The sequence below is a fragment of the Balaenoptera ricei genome, chromosome 1 (genome assembly GCF_028023285.1).
Source record: "Balaenoptera ricei isolate mBalRic1 chromosome 1, mBalRic1.hap2, whole genome shotgun sequence".
Classification (NCBI taxonomy): Eukaryota; Metazoa; Chordata; class Mammalia; order Artiodactyla; family Balaenopteridae; genus Balaenoptera; species Balaenoptera ricei.
In genome coordinates this window covers 145,923,827-145,942,019 of record NC_082639.1, presented here as the reverse complement: position 1 = coordinate 145,942,019, position 18,193 = coordinate 145,923,827, and the positions used below count along the sequence as shown (strand labels likewise).

At 41.5% G+C, this 18,193-nt stretch overlaps 2 protein-coding genes across 7 annotated transcripts in view; one reads left to right on the top strand and one right to left on the bottom strand.

Moving 5' to 3' along the window:
- SMG7 (SMG7 nonsense mediated mRNA decay factor) overlaps positions 1-10,326 on the bottom strand; it is a 73,191-nt gene extending 62,865 nt beyond the window's left edge. For 3 of the 6 annotated variants that reach the window (XM_059937668.1, XM_059937643.1, XM_059937653.1), the window contains exon 1: positions 9,072-10,325. Coding sequence is in view for 1 of the 6 variants with exons in the window: in XM_059937653.1 (XP_059793636.1) it covers positions 9,072-9,100 (29 nt within the window). In the remaining 5 variants the exon portion in view is untranslated. Of the gene's footprint in view, positions 1-9,071 lie in introns of all 6 variants that reach the window. The other 3 variants (XM_059937630.1, XM_059937662.1, XM_059937672.1) reach the window with 3 other exon arrangements.
- NMNAT2 (nicotinamide nucleotide adenylyltransferase 2) overlaps positions 8,874-18,193 on the top strand; it is a 206,363-nt gene continuing 197,043 nt past the window's right edge. Inside the window, exons 1-3 of the mRNA XM_059937698.1 lie at positions 8,874-9,237; positions 11,945-12,077; positions 13,303-13,386. The gene's annotated coding sequence lies outside the window, so the exon portion shown is untranslated. The remainder of the gene's footprint in view (positions 9,238-11,944; positions 12,078-13,302; positions 13,387-18,193) is intronic.

Below are 18,193 nucleotides of genomic sequence, written 5' to 3'. Positions count from 1 at the left end.
ACAGTATGCATATAAATTGACAGTGCTGGAAATGAAAAAGAACAGACAACAGGAAGGCAGCATTTCCAAAGTGGTGTACGTGTGGAAGAGGGTGAGGAAAAAACTGGGAGAACTCAAAGATGACTGCAAGGTTTTAAACCTGAATGGGAGGATGGGGAGTGGCAGAACCAATGAGGAAAATGAGAAAACATGAGGGATGGGGGAGAAGAGAAGGGTAAGGGTTAATTAAGAGTCTACCTTTAAGAGTGCTGACTTTGCTGTGACAGAAAGACTTCCAAAATCAGGAATGTCCAGAAGGCAGAGGTGCAAAATTATCAATTAGTCAGTGCCAGTGGCTAATTTTCAGGCATTATATTGACACATAGCTAAAACTTACATGCTTCCTATATGCCAGAACCATCCCAAGCCCTTTACATGTTAACTCACTTGACCTTTATAACTCTGAGAGATAGATGCTACCACCACCCTCACTTTTCAGATGTGGACACTGAGGTGCAGAAAACTTAAGCCGCTTGCTCAAGCTAATGCAGCTCGTAAGTGTTAGAGCTGTGCTTTGGATCCAGGCAGTTCTGCCCCAGAGACTATGCTCCAAACCAGTGGTCCCCAACCTTTTTAGCACCAGGGACCGGTTTTACGGAAGACAATTTTTCCACGGATTGGGGGGGGATGGTTTCAGGATGATTCAAGTGCATTACATTTATTGTGTACTTTATTTCTATTATTATTACACTGTAATATATAATGAAATAGTTACACAACTCACCATAATGCTGACAGGAGGCAGAGCTCAGGTGGTAATGCAAGTGATGAGGAGTGGCTGTAAATACAGGTGAAGCTTTGCTAGCTCGCTCGCCAGCTGCTCACCTCCTGATGTGCAGCCCGGTTCCTAACAGGCCACGAACCGATGGCGGACCATGGCCTGGGCATTGGGAACCTCTGCTCTAAACCACTATACTCACTATACTCAATTGCACTTTGTTATGTATGATCTTATGCTTATGCTTATTTCACTAAATAGTTTATAAACTCTCTGAATGGCAGGCATGGTATCTTTCACCAATTTGTCTCTGCAGGACTTAGTACAATGAGTTATACTAAGTAGGTGCCTGATAGATTTTAAACAATGATGATGGGGTGACAGCAAAGTACTGTGATTTCTGAGGAAAGAAAATGTTGAAAGAAAATAGAGGAATATGGCCATGCTTTTCTTTTTGCCATAAGTGGGGTGAGGTGGACCAGGAAAGTAAGATAAAATAAGAATCAGAATCTCAGAATCAGAATCTCAGTGCTAAAAACAACAGAGCTCACGAAGTTCCTGTATGGCCGCTGTGCGTACATCAGAGCAGCTATGAACTATGCGGTAATTATGTACTTACTTATAGGCCTGGTAAAACTACTTGAGAGTATATTCTCATTTCATCTGCAGGGACCTGGGATATATCCTGGTGCTAACTGAATGTTTACTGATGGGATGGATGGATGGATATGAGAGGGACACAGAAAGACTGAGAGAAAGGAAAGCAAAAGTCTGTGTGTGAGAGAGGAAAACAATCAATGGATGAATTTGGCCATTAGGTCTTTGGCATCTTTGGAAAGGTTAATTCCAATAAAGTGCTAAGGAAAAATAGCTGGATTACAAGGGACTAAGGAAAAGAAGATGGTAAATAAAAGGAAAAACACAGTACAGGGCAAACTTGAAATTGTTAGCCATAAAAGAAAGGTAAGGAAGGACAGAACTTAAAAGGAAAACGGGAACAGGAAAGAATTTTTAAGAGAAGGCTGATATTGGTCCACAAAAGAGAAGACAAGTAAAGGGAATAATTAAAAAGACTAAAAGAAGAGAGACAGCACATCTGAAATAAGGTTCTGGAGGAATAATATATAAGCAAGAGCAGAGGTAAAGAAAGGCATTCTGCAGGACTCTACTAGCCAAACTGCTTTTCCCTTTTCGAGACCTATACCAGCCATTAAGTCTTCAGGAACTACCACTTCACATATCTCTAGTTCTCTGTCCATAACCAATCTTATGTAAGAAAAACTTAGAAAGGCCTGGCCAGAATTCTAATGTCATATATTAAATGTGAGTGAATAAAATTTTTTAAAATGTATTTGGAATAAAGGAGCCATGAGATGCCTGAAATGTCAATTTACCCAATAATCCACTTTTTAAAAGTCCCATCCATATTTCAAAACCCAGATAAAATCTCACCTCCTCCAAGATACCTTCCTCACCCCAACTCCATTGGAATAAAGTTCTTTTTCCCTAAACTTACACGGTACCTGTTTCTCTATCATAGCTCTTACCAGTTCATCCACTATTATAGTTACTTAAATGTCTTTCTCTAGTATCTTTGAGTTTCCCATAGGCAAAGCCCCTATAATTGTGCTCTGCACATAGTAAGTGTTCAAAAACTGCCAGTAAGGGCTTACCTGGTGGCGCAGTGGTTGAGGGTCTGCCTGCCAATGGGGGGGACACGGGTTCGAGCCCTGGTCTGGGAGGATCCCACATGCCGCGGAGCGGCTGGGCCCGTGAGCCACAGCTACTGAGCCTGCGCGTCTGGAGCCTGTGCTCCGCAACAAGAGTGGCCGCGACAGTGAGAGGCCCGCGCGCCGCGATGAAGAGTGGCCCCCGCTTGCCGCAACTAGAGAGAGAGCCCTCGCGCAGAGGCAAAGACCCAACGCAGCCATAAATAAAAAAAAAAACTGCCAGTAAAATAAAACACAACTTTTTAAAAAATATATTTAAAACTTGTACAAGTTTCTATGGGTGAAGTCTAACATAGTAACTAGCCTATTACTACCTAAGAGAAAACTGCTAAGAGAAGCCTTAGAAATAATCTGTGGCTTGAAGGAGAAGAAAAAAACATGAATCTAAGTGAATTTGCACCCACAGGGAACTTCTGGCAACGTGTGGAAACATTTTTGGTTGTCACAAATTGGGGAGAATGATACTGGCATCTAGTGGGTAGAGGCCAGGGATGATGTTAAACATCCTGCAATGCACAGGATTGCACCCTGCAACAAGGAATTATCTAGCACAAACCCTGAACAACACTGTTACCTAGTCTACCTGAGATTCCCAAAGTTTTCTTAACGTAGTCACCTACTCTTTCCACTGACTTAAAAACTGGGTCTCAGGGAAGGTGAAAACAACCTGCCTAAGCAGCTCCACTTACATGTTAACAAGAAAGGAGTTGGTTACAAGTTCTCACTTACCATGTGACATGTTTGCCAAAATGCCATCCCTGTATTTTTCTGTAACTGTTGATTAGCCCTTCTTAGTTATATATAACCTCCTAGATCACTGTTAAGTCTATCCACAACAATTCAGCAACTAAATTAAAATATACCTTGATTACAAAACTTAAATGGCAATATGTGATGACCATCTGCCAAAATACCCACCGACAGATGAACAATCCACTATCCAAAAGACATCTGCTTAATAGTCTATTCTCTGAAAAAGATCAATCAGTTAAACAAACCCACCTAAACTTTCAGGTACTCATGCATGCCACCAATAACAAAAATCTGAAAGGCTAGCCACGTTTAGAGATGTAGTTGGAGGCTGCAAATGGTATTTCTCCACCATAAAACAAACTATCCCTTTTCAAGTCTGAACTCCCCTCCACCCCAAAATTGCCTCATGACAAACTTGCTACACTAGTGCGTCCATATCTTATTATAACATATCTTAAAAAACAAAACAAAAACTCAGCAAATGCTTCATCCACCATGAAGGTAAAACACAGCAGCTGTTAGAAAGCAACGAAACACAGGCTAGGACAGGAAGTATACATTTTGAATCCAACCGAAACCACAAGGGAGGCAGAAATTAACTGCTAAAATAATTTAGCCTGTTAATATCCAAGCAGGTAAAATGCTATTAACATTATTATAACAAAAAATAGACTTATAAAGCCTCAAGAGAGGGTCATTTTTTTTTCAAACAATTTTCCCATGTTTGGTAAATCGGCCACGTTTGGCTGATTTTCTGGGACCAAAGCTATTTTAAATCCTGGGCATGGGAGTGGGAGGGGGCTGGATGGGTCAGGGGGAGACTTCTCAACCATGTGAATTAATATCAGTGTGTACTATAGGACTTCTTGAAGCTTCTAGCAACAGTGAATATCCAGTCCAGCATTACCAGATTCTTCCAGAACCTGGAGCCCACCCTATTTAGTATATTTATTTCTCCCAAATGATCCCATGAACTTGTTCCCCTCCCCAGGCTAGAATAAGACTCTGCTTGTTAATTTATCCAGTCTCATCCCCTCCCTTTACCTCCCTCTGTCTCAAGATTTACAGTGACAAATTTTATCTTACAATATACTGGATATTTTAATTAGTATTTAAATGACAGCCATTTTTCTGCTGTCTCAGAAAAACAACCTTGTGGATGTTATATTACTTCTACTTCTGGTAACAAAGTTTCTGACAAAGAAATGTGCAACTGGAATGCAGCTCTCCACCCATAGAGGTATCATGCAAAAAATTTCTAACAAAACAGACAATTTGTAGGCCTTTCCTGTCAAGTGGTCTAACACCAGGGATCAACTTCAAGTGGATCCCACAGAAAAACCTTCAGCATAAAAAGAAATTAAAGATAAAAAGAGGAGAACAGTGGAGGAAAGAGGGAGGGGAGTATGAACAGTTGCCTCCCACAGTCACAGCAGATGTCATTCAGTGGCACCGGTGCCACCTTGTACCATCAGATTTGACCTGTTTGACTGGTATTCCCTATGGCTATGATTGTCCCACTATCTCATCTTCCAAAACAACTTCAATGATACCTTTCCTGTATGGTACTTCAATACATTCCCCCACCCATTTTTCCAACTTTGACATGTTAATTTACATATTTCTATTCTTTCAAATGCTATTCTTTTAAAGCATGAAATTACACCTCACCTACTATCTTCTCTATGGCCTATTCTCACCCTTCTTCCACCCTTCTCAAATGAACTATATTCAATACACCCTTTTCTTTTACTCAACAAAGATGTCAAAGTCTTTACAAATCTTTCCATTTTGTCATAAATCAAAAGAGAAAACACTGAATTTTTCTTCAATTCGAGTATTAAATTTCCAATGTTATTCAGTCTAGAAGCCCCATATTTAAGACCATTTCTTATTTTTATAAAATATAAGAAAGTATTCTCAACTTAATCATTTGGATAGGAGTCCTATTGGGTCTCCTATTTCAAAAAATGACACTCCCCTTCTAACAAAAAAAATTTCATCATCCTTTCCTGCCCAGAACATCACCCATCCAGAGGATAGGTTTTCTCTCCTTTCATCTATGCTCTACTTCTACAACTCAAGACTAATTCAGTCCCCTTGCTGTTGAATTCCCTCTTTCTTTATCTTACTGATGCTTCTTACTGCATATCCTCATTTCTCACTCTTTTGAAACTGCCATCTTACCACCCCACCATTTCAATACCAGACACCCCAGCTCATTTACTCTAAGAAATTAATTCAGCTGAGACAAAACTAATTTTCATCTACATGAGGGAAGATCTGTAGCTGTGCAGTCTAAAAATTGCCCAGTCATGGTCGTACACCACTGACAAAGGTAGACAACAAAACTCTTCCTAAAGTGAAAGTCACAAAGAATAACTGCTATACCCCCAACCATGCTCACTCAGCAATACCCAGCATTCTCCCTGGGTTGTCTATAAAAACCAATGGTTCCATATGCATCAAAGAAAAGAAAGCGAACATAATGCTTCCCTGAACATAGTCTCTAGTCTCTCACAGTAGACTTTATTTTTTAATTTTTAATATAATTTTTAAAGGTTACTTTCCATTTACAGTAATTACAAAATATTGGCTATATTCCCCATGTTGTACAATACATCCTTGAGCCTGTCTTTACACCCAATAGTTTGTACCTCCCACTCTTCCACACCTATACTGCACCCCACTCCATCCCCACTGGTAACCACTGGTTACTCACAGCACTTTACTTTAAATGGAATGATTATCTAAAGAAGAGAAAGAGGGAAATTCTGGCTGGTGCAAGCCTTACTTTATTACCTCTTCCCATCTCTGCCTCCGACTACTACTAGCCCTAAGACTTGCTTTATTTACTTAGGATAGATGAACAAGATTGAGGAAAGACTGGCTCTCAGGAATTTTTAAGTGATTCCAGGTCCTACGCCTGTTCAATTTTTGCCTATTCAACTTTAGCTGGAAAATTTAGGCTAAACATTGTGTTCATTCTTATTCTTTTCTCCCTCCTTCAATGAATTAAATTCATCTCAAGGTGTCTACTACTGATTCCGCAACCTAAGGATAAGTCTTCCTTACCATGCGGACTTTAAAAACATAAGATACATTAACACAGAAGCCTCTCAAAGCCAACTGATCTTCCCATTAAAAATACCACCACTCTCCCAATCTGCTTTTCATCATACCTTTCCAGTCCCACTGCCACCACCTTATTTCTAACCCTTAACTGCCCACTACACAGATTCATCTTCCTAATACATAGCCATGAACATGTGATTTCCCTTCTAAACAAATCATCTCAGATTCTCCACTGTCCACCCATTTTAACCATAAACTACAGACCATTATATTCAAGATACTCTCAAATATGGGCACCTAATCAAATAGGCTTTCCCTGACCACCGTTGTTTATAAAAAACAGCACATCCCTGTCTTGCTTTATTTTTCTTCCTAGTACCTGTCACCACCTGGTAAACATATTTATCTGTTCATATGTTTATTTGTTGCATCCTTCTATTAGAAAGAAAATACTTTCCCATGTTCACTCTTTGGTTCACCACTGAATCCTCAGTGCCTAGAATACAGTAAGCTCTCAAGCCATACCTGTGGAAAGAATGGATGAATTCAGACATGTCACACACAGTATAGCTGATCTGGAGTTAGAAGACCTACATCTAAGTTAGAGCTTCCACATACCAACTATATGATCCTCAACAATTTTAACTTCTTTGGGCTATACTTTCTTCATCTGTAAAAAGAAGGGGTCAAACTTAATAAGCTATGAAACTCTTAAGTTTTTTCAGCTGCATCACCTTACATTCTTGTTTAACTGGACTGAATACCTCCCCCAGCACCCAACCCTCCTTTCCATATATCTCTGCTCAGTTTCCTTCCATTTGGATTCCTCCTTCTCAATCCACACTTCTCAGAATACTGTTTATCCTTAAGGTCCATTTTAAGTGCCATTTTCTCCTTGAAGCCTAACAAACTGTAAACTCTGCAAGAGGAGGGTGGAGTTCTCACTTCTCTACTCTCAGAAGTTATTACAATGCCTCCCATATAGGTGATCAACAAAATGACTGATGAATCATGTGTATGAATGAGAAAATAAACAAAGGAAACTTTTCCTGATTCACCTCAATTGCTCAGGTAATCTCCTGCCTTTGGACTCTTATAAAACTGGCATCTTTCATGATCCTTACCATATTTTACTTTCCTAATATATATTAATCTGCAAATTCCTTAAAGTTAAGGACTGTCCTGATAGTTTCTATAGTTTCTATATCTCCCCTCTACAGCATCTATCATACATCTTTGCCACAGTTGTATTTATTAAGCTTATCTGATATGTTAAACAAAAAAGGGATAATAAAGGAGAAAAAGGACTTCGATATACAGGTATCATTCCAACTACCCACCGTATAGTTATTGAGCATACATGATGTGTGTTATTAAACTCAGGCATTCCACCATACTTGAAAGATCTCATCATTCCCTCCTCTACACACACTGCTTAATAAAACGATTACTACTTTCAAAAGCAGAATAGCTACCCTCATGTATCACCTAACTACAAACCTTCTCTTGAAACATACATGCAGGGATCCACTCACACATCAATACTTTCACTTCACTAAACAGCTAAAGTGACTTTTCTGCTCATTTCAGACTTCTACCCCGTCCAATTCCCTCCTCCACAAGGTATGAAACCACTTTTAAAATCGTTTTCCCATAAGCCTGCCCTTCTTAGTTCTGCTACTGAAAGACAAAAAGGACCCGTTTCTGGATCTTCCTTCCCCTTTTCTAAGCAGTGGCAAGTCCCTAATTAATCCCAGGCTCTGACAATCTTATTTTTCTCTGTCATCAAGATTTTGACCCTCGTTTACCTCTACCTCCAAGCTCTTATTCTGCATCCATGGAACCTTCCTAGCTGCACAATAGCTGGTGCAATATGCTCTCGCCACCATGTACTTGGTTCCAATGTGTCTGCATCTTCTTCCTCCTACAATGTGTGTCAATCGCCCCCTTAACCCTCCCCAGATACACATCACATACTCTCACACTCTGCAGCCATATGTCACTCTACCTCGACATACAAGTTCCTTACACCACTCTTAATGAATCCACACGACTCTTAGAATGGTATCTTCCGACTGCACTGATTCTAACCCAGTTTCTTCGGGGGAACCCAACCGCATCCGTAGTGCCTCCTTCTTTCCTCACTTCGTCACCCATTCCCTTCTTTATGCCCTCCACCTGCACTCCGCCAACTAACTACAGATGCCATTATTCCTCAGTACTTCCAACCCCAGAATGAAAAACAAACTCCAGCTTCCTGCGGTCTCCCCCTCCTCTAGTCCTCCCTCCCCGGCCCCGCACACACCCCAGGTGTGCAGACTTCCACCTTGTCTTCTCCCCATTCATCGCTCCAGTCAATCCCACACACCACGTTTCCCTGCCACGGGGATCAGACACCTCCACACCCACCTCCACTCCGGGTCGCCGCCCGCCGCCTCCCACCACCCCTCACTAGAGAGCCCGCGACCCGGGGCGCGCGCGCACACACATTCTCACGCTTCCCTAACCTCCTTCTTCGCACCGAGACTAGCCGGCTCCGCTGGAACACTCAGTCCTGCTCGCGGGGGCTAGGCACCCAAGTGTGTGCCTGCTCCGCCCCCTCCCGCTGATCTTCGCAGCCCCCGCCTCCCTGCCGGGGAAGGAGAGGACACAGCAACTCCCCCGCCACCCCGGACATACCACCTCTGTGTCTGCTGCTCCATGCCCCAACCTTCGGCCCGCTCCCCGCTACGTACCGGGCCGGCCTCGGCACTCACCGGAGATACTGCGCGCTCTGCAGGCTCATCCTCCGCCGCCGCGTCTTCCCGCGAAGCCTCTGTGGGTCTCTCAGGCTCCTCGGAGCGGCCCCACGGCACCGCGGGTGCTGGCGGCCGCCGCCATCTTCCTCTCCTCCGGCTCCTCCTCGCTCGGCGGGGGGTGGGGGTGAGTGAGGCGAGGGGGAGGGAGCGGGGATAGCTGCTCTCGCTGCTTCTCCGGCCCGTGGGGCGCAGGGACACTCCGACCCGGGAGGGGGGAGGGGGAGGGAGAAGGGATAGGGGCGGGGGAAAGAGGAGGGAGAAGCAGAGGAAGGAAGTGGGGTCTCTCTCGCGAGATTTCAGCGGCGCCGGTCCCTCCGGGTGATTTCCGCCTCTCTGTAGCGCTCCCTCTTGGGATCAGTTAGTGGTGCGGCGCCTGTGCGGTTGCTGGGCGGCCCACTGTAGGCGATTGGCGGCTTCCGGCCAATCCACCTCGCTCCTCCCGCGCAAGGGGGCAACCCCAGCCTCACCGGGAACATCGAGCTCAAATCAACCGGGAGTTACACTCAAAGTCTTCCCCCGTCTTTGCACTCCACCCGATTTCTCTCTTCCTTTTTCCACTCCTCCACTCTTCCCTACCGGAAACGACGCCCCTTCCTCCTACAGTTCCGGCAGCCAGTCCCTCGTCTCCGGCCTGCCCTCGCGCCCTAGAGTGAAGCTAAGGACCCCCTCCTCTTTTCTGTGGCCCCACCCCCTGCACGCAGGGAGGCTGTTGGAAGGGATAGGGTGGAGCCCAGGGATGAAGAGAAAAGAAACCAATCGGATTGGATAAGCAGCTGCCAAGGCAACTGGAGGCTGTAGTTGAATTGTCATAGTAACCAATGTGTGCAGACAGAATGACCCTCCCTTGGCGAGTGGATTCCCCGGAAAGAGCCCAGGGTTTCCCTTGGCTTCCCTTCCATCTAAAGGCCTCCCCCAGGTTGGGAATCCGGGTAGTTTTCCTGGGCGGAGAAGTTCATTTTCTCCTCCCTTTCCCTTTCCCGTAGCAATGGGGGAGACCCCGAGGCATTCACCATGGGCTTTTCCACCCGCCTGCGGGCGGGAACCACCTCCATAGTTTTCCTCTCCGTGCCGGGCTTGGGGAGGGCTGGGCCTACGCAGAAGATGCTGGGCCTGAAGGCTGGTGGGCGGCGGGCTGGAGCAAGCTAGGCGAGGCGGCGGCGCTAGGCTGCGAGGCGGGCGAGGGGTTTCCCCACAACTGCCCCCGGCTCTGGGAGGCGGGGTCCCGCCAGGACGGGGTCCCTGAGGGAGGAGAACGGCACACGACTGCCGAGATCCCTTTTCTGCCGACGGGGACATACGACTTTCCCCGGCGGGTCGACCTCTTACTGAAATCCCCCAAACCCCACCCCACACACACTCTCGGCGACCTAGCCTCCTGCGAGACCCCCCACGCGGCCTTCACGAGCCACCTTCTGCCGCGAGGAGGCCAGAGTGAGAGTGGGAACTCATCTTGGAAGGCTAACAAGTGATTTTTCAGCACTTAGGGCAGGGGACGTGGCGAGATGCTCACGACCGCCATCCCTCTGAGAGGCACCCCCCAGTGGGAGTCCCCCTTTCTTATCAAAAACAGACCTCCGAGTTCCTTTCTCCTTTGCAAACTTCCTCCTTCTCTCAGGCGTTTGTAGTATTTTAGAACTTGTCACTATGAATCTTTTGGGTTGGAGAGGAAAACATTGTGTAAAATAGTATCAAGAAAAACCTAGATACTTGAGCGAAGTTCCTATGAAAGGCTTTTAGGAAAAGGGTATTCATTCTTAGAACAAATCTTTTTGAATGTTTATTATGTGTATTTTGTCTCATGTTTGAGGCTAAAAAAAGCAGAATAACGTAAATGGGCTCAATAATAATGAGTGTGTGAGAAGTAGCTGGAGAAGTCGTCGTGTTAGCGGTTTGAAAGAATTATTTGACATTTTACAAATTATATTTTCCATTCGTATTGTGGAGGCGTTTAAACAGCTGTCCCAAAGTACTTTAGGATGAATAACGGTATAAACCCCTCCAGGAATGCAGCCCTCACTGGACAGTTAAAATCAGAATTTTAATGGGCTATTTTGGTTTGGCTCGGTCGGGGTACCTGATTCCTTTTGTCTTTCATGCTAGGTGAAAAGGCGCTATCAAAATCCTTCTCTGAAAAAAAAAAAAAAAAAAATCCTTCTCTGAGACCGCACCCGTTAAAAGACTGGGCCAAAAAAAAAAAAAAAAAAGACTGGGCCAATGTCTATGTGTAAGTTTGGAGGAAATGAAAGTACAAGCTACTTTGAAATAAATCCCAAGGACAGATTATCATTAACGACATAGAAACTGAACTATGCCCCTCGTGCTGCATGCGCCTACTGTGATGCGGTGTGACACGCGGTGATTGCAGCTGTACATTGCCCTGTCTCGTCCCTCCACCCACCGAGGGGCCGCCCACTCATGGGAAAGAGAGCCACCTAGTGAAAGATTGTTCTCATCTCTGGTTTAGGATCCGGCTTTTCTTCAACCCTGAGAGCCCAAGGATGGAGATTACTACTACATATTACCTAAAATACCTTAGATTTTCTTCCTGAAATTTACTGGTTAGATTTTTTTAAAAGATCTTAAACAGAATAAAAATTTTATGTTGTGTAAAATAACCACCCCCTTAGTAATCATCCTAAGGACACTTTTTATGTCTGTGCCTCATATCTCCAGTCAACAGTATATGAGCATATATCATGACCCGCCTGACGATCTAGAAAAATATTAGTATCTTCTCATTTTGGAAATAAGGAAACTTGGGTTGGAAAAAATGAATCCTTTTGTTGTGTTGTTTGTTTGATAAACATTACTGAGCATTTATTATATTTCAGACACTGTCCAGGTTACTATGGATACCACCATGGAAGAGACATGGTCCCTGTCTTGGAGGAACCCACCTTCTGGTAGAGATACCAGAGAATAGAGACATGATTTGGATGCAATATTATGGGTGCAACAATTAAGGTAAGAACCAAGTGCTTTAAGTGCACAGATGAAGGTCAGACATATAAGCAATCTTTATATTTTATAGCAGTTTTCCTAATAATGTTTCAAGATTCTTCAATAGCTTTAGTGTCCCTACAAACTAGATAGAATAGTAACATTTACATTTTACAGATTGTAAAACATTGATGCCCATCTTGAAAATAACTTTAAAAAACAATAGGATTCAGAAAAATTATGACCCAAATTTACATATTGCTTAATGTACATTTTCTAATCTCATCTCTTTCTACTAGTCCCCATCAACAGATTTGTAGAATACAAGCATCTTTCTGCAGTATTATTCACCTTTTCCCCCCCTGCAGATAAAGATTACATCTAAACCAAAAGAAATTATAGATGAGAAGCTGTTTCACTTTGTTTAATCCTACCTAATCTTAAATTTTTCAGTTTATACCTAAGTGATTTTATTGAAAGACCATAAGCTAGGAGACCTGAGTGTGCATCCCAACTCTGCCATCTCAGTCTCTGAAGTTCAGTTTCTTCCTTGACCAAAATGGAAACATTACCTATTACAGGCTTCCTGTGAACTTTAATGATAATATAGGTGACTGACTATATGAGTGCCTGACATACAACACTGGTACTTGATGAATGTCAATTTATTTTTTGCCATCTTGCTCTTATATCAAGCTAAAACTAATAATTAAGAACTACTGCAGCATAAAATGATTTTTTTAAATAATGTTTATCTAGTCTTTGTCTGTAATACTCATAAATCTGACCACACACCCAAATTTATTCTTATTCAGTGCTGAAAGATAGATTTCTTTATCCATGACACTGATTACAGAAAAGAACACAATATCAGGACATTGTGAGTCAGATTCCAGAAGGTTGAAACTTTTTAAAAACCTTTTATCACTAAAAGCAGCCTAATATAACCACATTTCTTCCCAAGTAAACGGAGTGGCCAGTTTTCAACCTGACACCAAGTACTTGTCAAGAAGCTACTCTTAATTAACATTGCTATCAAATTTACCCAGAGCTTTGGTAGCCTGATAATTAATACCTAGTAAACCTGCTCACTTTTTATAATAATACACATCTCACCTGTTCCATGAAACCTTAACAAGTACTAATTTATTTTAATATTTAACCTACATATTCTGATTGTTTCCCAATCATGTGTACAATAGGTACTTAATGTGTTTCTATTTTGATGAGAATGCTTTGTCAATTGCAGTACTGAAGGACACAATGTATATGAAGCTGGCCCATGTTCTCTTCATTACTGCACCTCAGGTGTGGAGCTAAGTGATTCAATCAAGTAAGTAATTCATTCTCTTCAAATAGTGAGACAGATACAAATTGACATTAAACTCAGGTCTCCTGTTGCTCAAGATTTCTCAGACTAAGGGTCAGCAGCCTTTCTCAAACAGTTCACCAAGTGTGAATTTATTCATTCATTTCTAAGAAGGAGTCACTGAGCCTCCAGAACAGTCAGGAAGCATTGCAGTCCAAGATTTAAGAGAAGAAACTTCTGGTTTGGGAGACAGTGAGGTGACAGAGAATGGTAGTCAGAGCTAGCTAGCTCTCCTTCTCCACTCTCCTAATATTTACTAATGGAAATCTTATTAATCTTCAAGAATTTCTCTCAACTCCCAGTAAGAAAATACCTCTGGGAAAGAACCACACCTTAAAATCCTATCTACTAATTTAATGGATGCAGGCCATCTGGAGAAGACAAGAAGAAATGCCCATAGGGAAGACTGAAGAGTATTAAAAAGGAAAATTAAAACCTTATCCTCTTACACTTTATACTGTCCAAAGGCCTTGGTGTACATGGTTCTCTTTACTACTCCAAGCACAGTACTACTGAAACCATCTTGGGGTCCATAGTCTAAAATCAATGTATTTCATGTCAAAATCTGTTGTATTACCCAGAAGCTGCCATTTTTTTTCTTAAAACACCCCACTAAAAGAAAAAAAAAATCTTTCCCTATTATATAGTCTCTACTTTCCTAATTTCTGGAGGGTAGACAACTATTTTCGAGCACAGAGAATGTGATACTGATATTGTCATAAATCTGCTCTTCTTCAAAACCATAGGAAACCACATGTGGGCACACATGCTCATACACACATGCATGCCTTCCTCCTTTCCCTGCCTTTATTATTTTACCACTTCTATTTTCAATTCAAGTTAAAATGTGATATAGATGAAAAGCAAAGAAACTCAGGACATACGTTTCAAGGCTTACTTGGGTACTTATATGTACCCAAGTACTGTTCTGCTTTGCTTAACTATCCTAGGGTCTTTTCTATTCACAGAAAAATTCTACATATTCTAAACCTAGATAGTTTGTCCTGCATTTATAAAAATTCTTAATATCATTGGACTACTAGATATGAGAGCATATTCCAGAACAAATTAGTGAATTAATATATTCTTATAGTCTACATTTTAGCTATTTTAAGCTTAAAAATTTTTTTAATTCCTGGCTTGAATTTTCCATTGGCTTTCCATTGCCCTCAGAATAAAGTCCCCAATCCTTAGGGTGACCTATGTGATCTGGTCCTTGCCTGCCTCTTCTCTAACGTTTCCTGAAGTCAGCACTCTAGCCACAGTAACCTTCTCTTAGGTCCTTGAATGGGTGGTGTTCTTTTCTACTTAGAGCCTTTACACAAGCTGTTCCCTTATCTAGATAACTCTTCTTCCTTCTTATGCTTCAAGCCTAAACTTGAACTTCTCTGGAAAAATCTTCTCTGCCCCACCTCCCATCAAGCTAGGTTAGCTACACCTATTACATATTCCCATAGCACCCTGCCCATCTTCTTCATGGCATTTGTCATATTTGTAATTCTTTGTTCAGTGTCTGTTGCCTCCAGTTGGCTGTAAGCTCTGTAGTGCAAACACTGTACCTGTTTTGCTCACTACTGTATTATCACTCCCCTAGCAGGGTGCCTGATACAAGGGTGCTCAATAAATGTTTGTTGAATCAATTAATCTTGGGGAAAAAAGTAGAAATTTGGACCACAACTTTCATATAAATGCTTAAAATTTCTGACGACCTTCCTATGGAATATAGAGGTCATTACTAAGCAATAAGAAAAGAACTCTGGGCCTTCAACCCATCTGAGGAATCTATTATATTCAACATGATGAAAGTTTTAATTAAATGAAATTTACTTAGGCAATGAGTAAAGAGCACACATAAGATTATGGGTAACTCATCAATTATCTCACCACAAAGTCTCATACTTCAATGTAGGAAAAAAGTCTTCAGTGTCCAAGTCACTTTTATTTAACCTTTATGTTTTCTAATTTGGGAATAGGGGAAGCAGTTAACTCTCTTATTATGTGGCAAAAGAAAAAACACTGCTGGGGAAGATGGCAAGAGAAAAGACAGATTATCAGCTAGGTTGGAAAATAGGATAGAAAAATTAGATTTAAAAATTCAGAAAGAAAATTGGATTAGAGTATAGAACGGAAAGCTCAGTGATCTTTGTGTTTCTCACCAGTAAAGTGTTTATAAATTCTGGCCTTATTATTGTTATTTTTTTCTCCTGTAATGGGATAGGGCTAAATAAATTTAAGTTTCTTAAAGAAAGGACCATTTGCAATTTCAAAGTAAATGAGATATTTAAGTTATATTTCTGGAGGCAGGCATGTTCTCCAAGTTCAATTAGATAATGTGTATAACATACCTAGCTGTGCCAGGCACTTAGTAGGCAGTCAACAGGTGGTGCTGCCCTTGTTATGCATGTAAGGTAAATAAGAGCTTCACACACTCAACTTCACACTCTAATTAATGTAGATTAAACTTGTTTTTTTTAATAAAACACAGAATGTTGTAAAATTGCATTTGGAGAGAGAGAGGTACACAGCACACTGCCTTAAAACTGTATGACTAGTTGTATCATGTGACCAAGTATAAACTGCCAAGAGAGAAAACAGCTTTCATCTACTTGCAGAGAATGTCTCAGTTCACTAGGAGTTTTATACTTGGATGAGATGAGATCCAAGATCTGTCAAAACTGAAGAAGATAAGGAGGCTCATAAGGAGCGAAACCACCTGCTTATGCTTTCCCTGCCCTCTTTCAAACTGACATCTCTGGCAGGCTCTCTGGCTCACTCTCTCTCATTGTCTTGCTCTCTCAACCACTGTCTGTAAGCTTTCCTTTATGGTCCCCAAGGTGATCCAATCCTTTGTCCAAGAGGACGTGCATGGTTTTAGTTCTTTAATAATGGCCCTATGGTAAACCTATGGCATGCCAACTATTGGGATGCCAACACTTCCAAAATGTAGGTGGCGGTGGCCTGGATATTACAGAAGGTAATTATTAGCTTGTAGAAAGCAAAGTTGAAAATTACTTTTCTGTAAGTATTTGTGGGACAGCTAACTTGTAGCATTAAAGCACAATAGGAATTTTAGGTAAAGAGTTTAGGGTCTATAAGGAATGTTCAAGTGATGATCAATTCCTACCTTTCTCTGCTCTTTCAAGACAAATCTAAATCTAAACTAATCCTTTACTTCTGGGAACCTTAATCTGGTTGTATCCTGATACTAAGGAGAAATCTTGATGAGTTATGGATCTTCTAGAATTTTAGTATTTATTTACTCACTTTTTCATTCACTCAATCATCAAGAATATATTGCGAATTTTCTATGTATTAGGTCACATGCTAGTCACTGGGGTGCAAATGGTGAACAATACAGTCTTGCTCTCAGGGTTTAAAGCTTAGAGGAGAATTAAGGGGCAGTTATACTGTAGAGTGATAAAGCTGTTAGGGGTCTTTGGAACCATTCCTCCTGGAGATCAAGTGAAGACATACAATCGGATAATCCACTTAAGTGTCCTGGTCAACTGCGAAGTCCTTTAGAATGAGATTTTGCAGACTTAACTTTTTCAAATTCTATTTCCCAGCAGCAAAAGAAATACATATAGTTCAACCGCCAGAAAAGTGATGGAAAACCATAGCTGAAAGTATTCTAGACTAAAGTATGCCTGAAAGATACAAACTATGTAACTCTATGTCATAGTTATATTTAAGTTAATATAACTTATATAAGTTATATACTGCAGTATATATAAAGTATAACTCTGACATAGAATTGCATAGAAAATGGGCAGAAATACAATATAATAACTAAGAGCAATTGTTTTTGTGAGGCAAATTATATATGGGTGGCTTTTATTTCTTATATTTTTCAACATCTCCCACCAACCAAAAAGCTAAGTAGGTTTCACTGTTTTGGCGGTTGCTGTGGTTGTTGGGAATTTCATTGTTTGTCATTGTTTTTAAAGAATACCTGAACTATCTGCCAAGTTACAGAAGCCTGAGAGCAACATTGGAAACTGAATAGGAGACAGATTAAAAATAGATGTAATAGCTTTTCACATACTGGTGACTGAAAAGAAAGACTTCATTAGAGACAATTCCTATGGCGTTTCCTATGGCTCACTCTAACACAATATCAGGTACTGATTCTTTTGTACAAAAGCTGATGAGAGTGATCATCTTTGAATACATCATTACTGACCTTCTTTGGCAACTTTGGATCTACTGGGAACCATCATAGCCTGAGAAGGATGAAATGCCCTAGATGGGTTTCACAAAAGAATCACTTTACGTAATAAAAGTCTAAAATCAAGCCTTTACTTAACCTTTTTGCCTTCTCTTACCTTTATAATTCTCTTCTCCTCGTCCCTTAACTTTAGGTCACACCTGACCCCTCCCAGTTGTATAACAACCTGCATTTCCTCCTTTCTCTGGAATGTGACCAGTCAGGAAACTCAACATTTGCTTTTTTTTTTTTTTTTTCCTATTTATGGGTGAGAAAGAAAAAGAGAGGCAGGAAAACTGAATTGAGAAAGAAGCAAGAGCAGGGAAAGAGAAAAAGAAAACTATGAAGTCTGGAGGAAGAGAAAGAAGAGATGCATGAGAAAAGAAGCACACTGCCTGGTGGTAGTAATAGTTGTTAGACATTTATCTATTAGAATCTACTTTACGTGAGAGACGCTAAGAAATGACTAGATCCCCAGTCTGAATTAAAAACAAGAAAGGGACTGGGCGACCTCTGAAATATACTTTCAGACTCAGTAATCTCTATCTGCTGAATAGGACATCC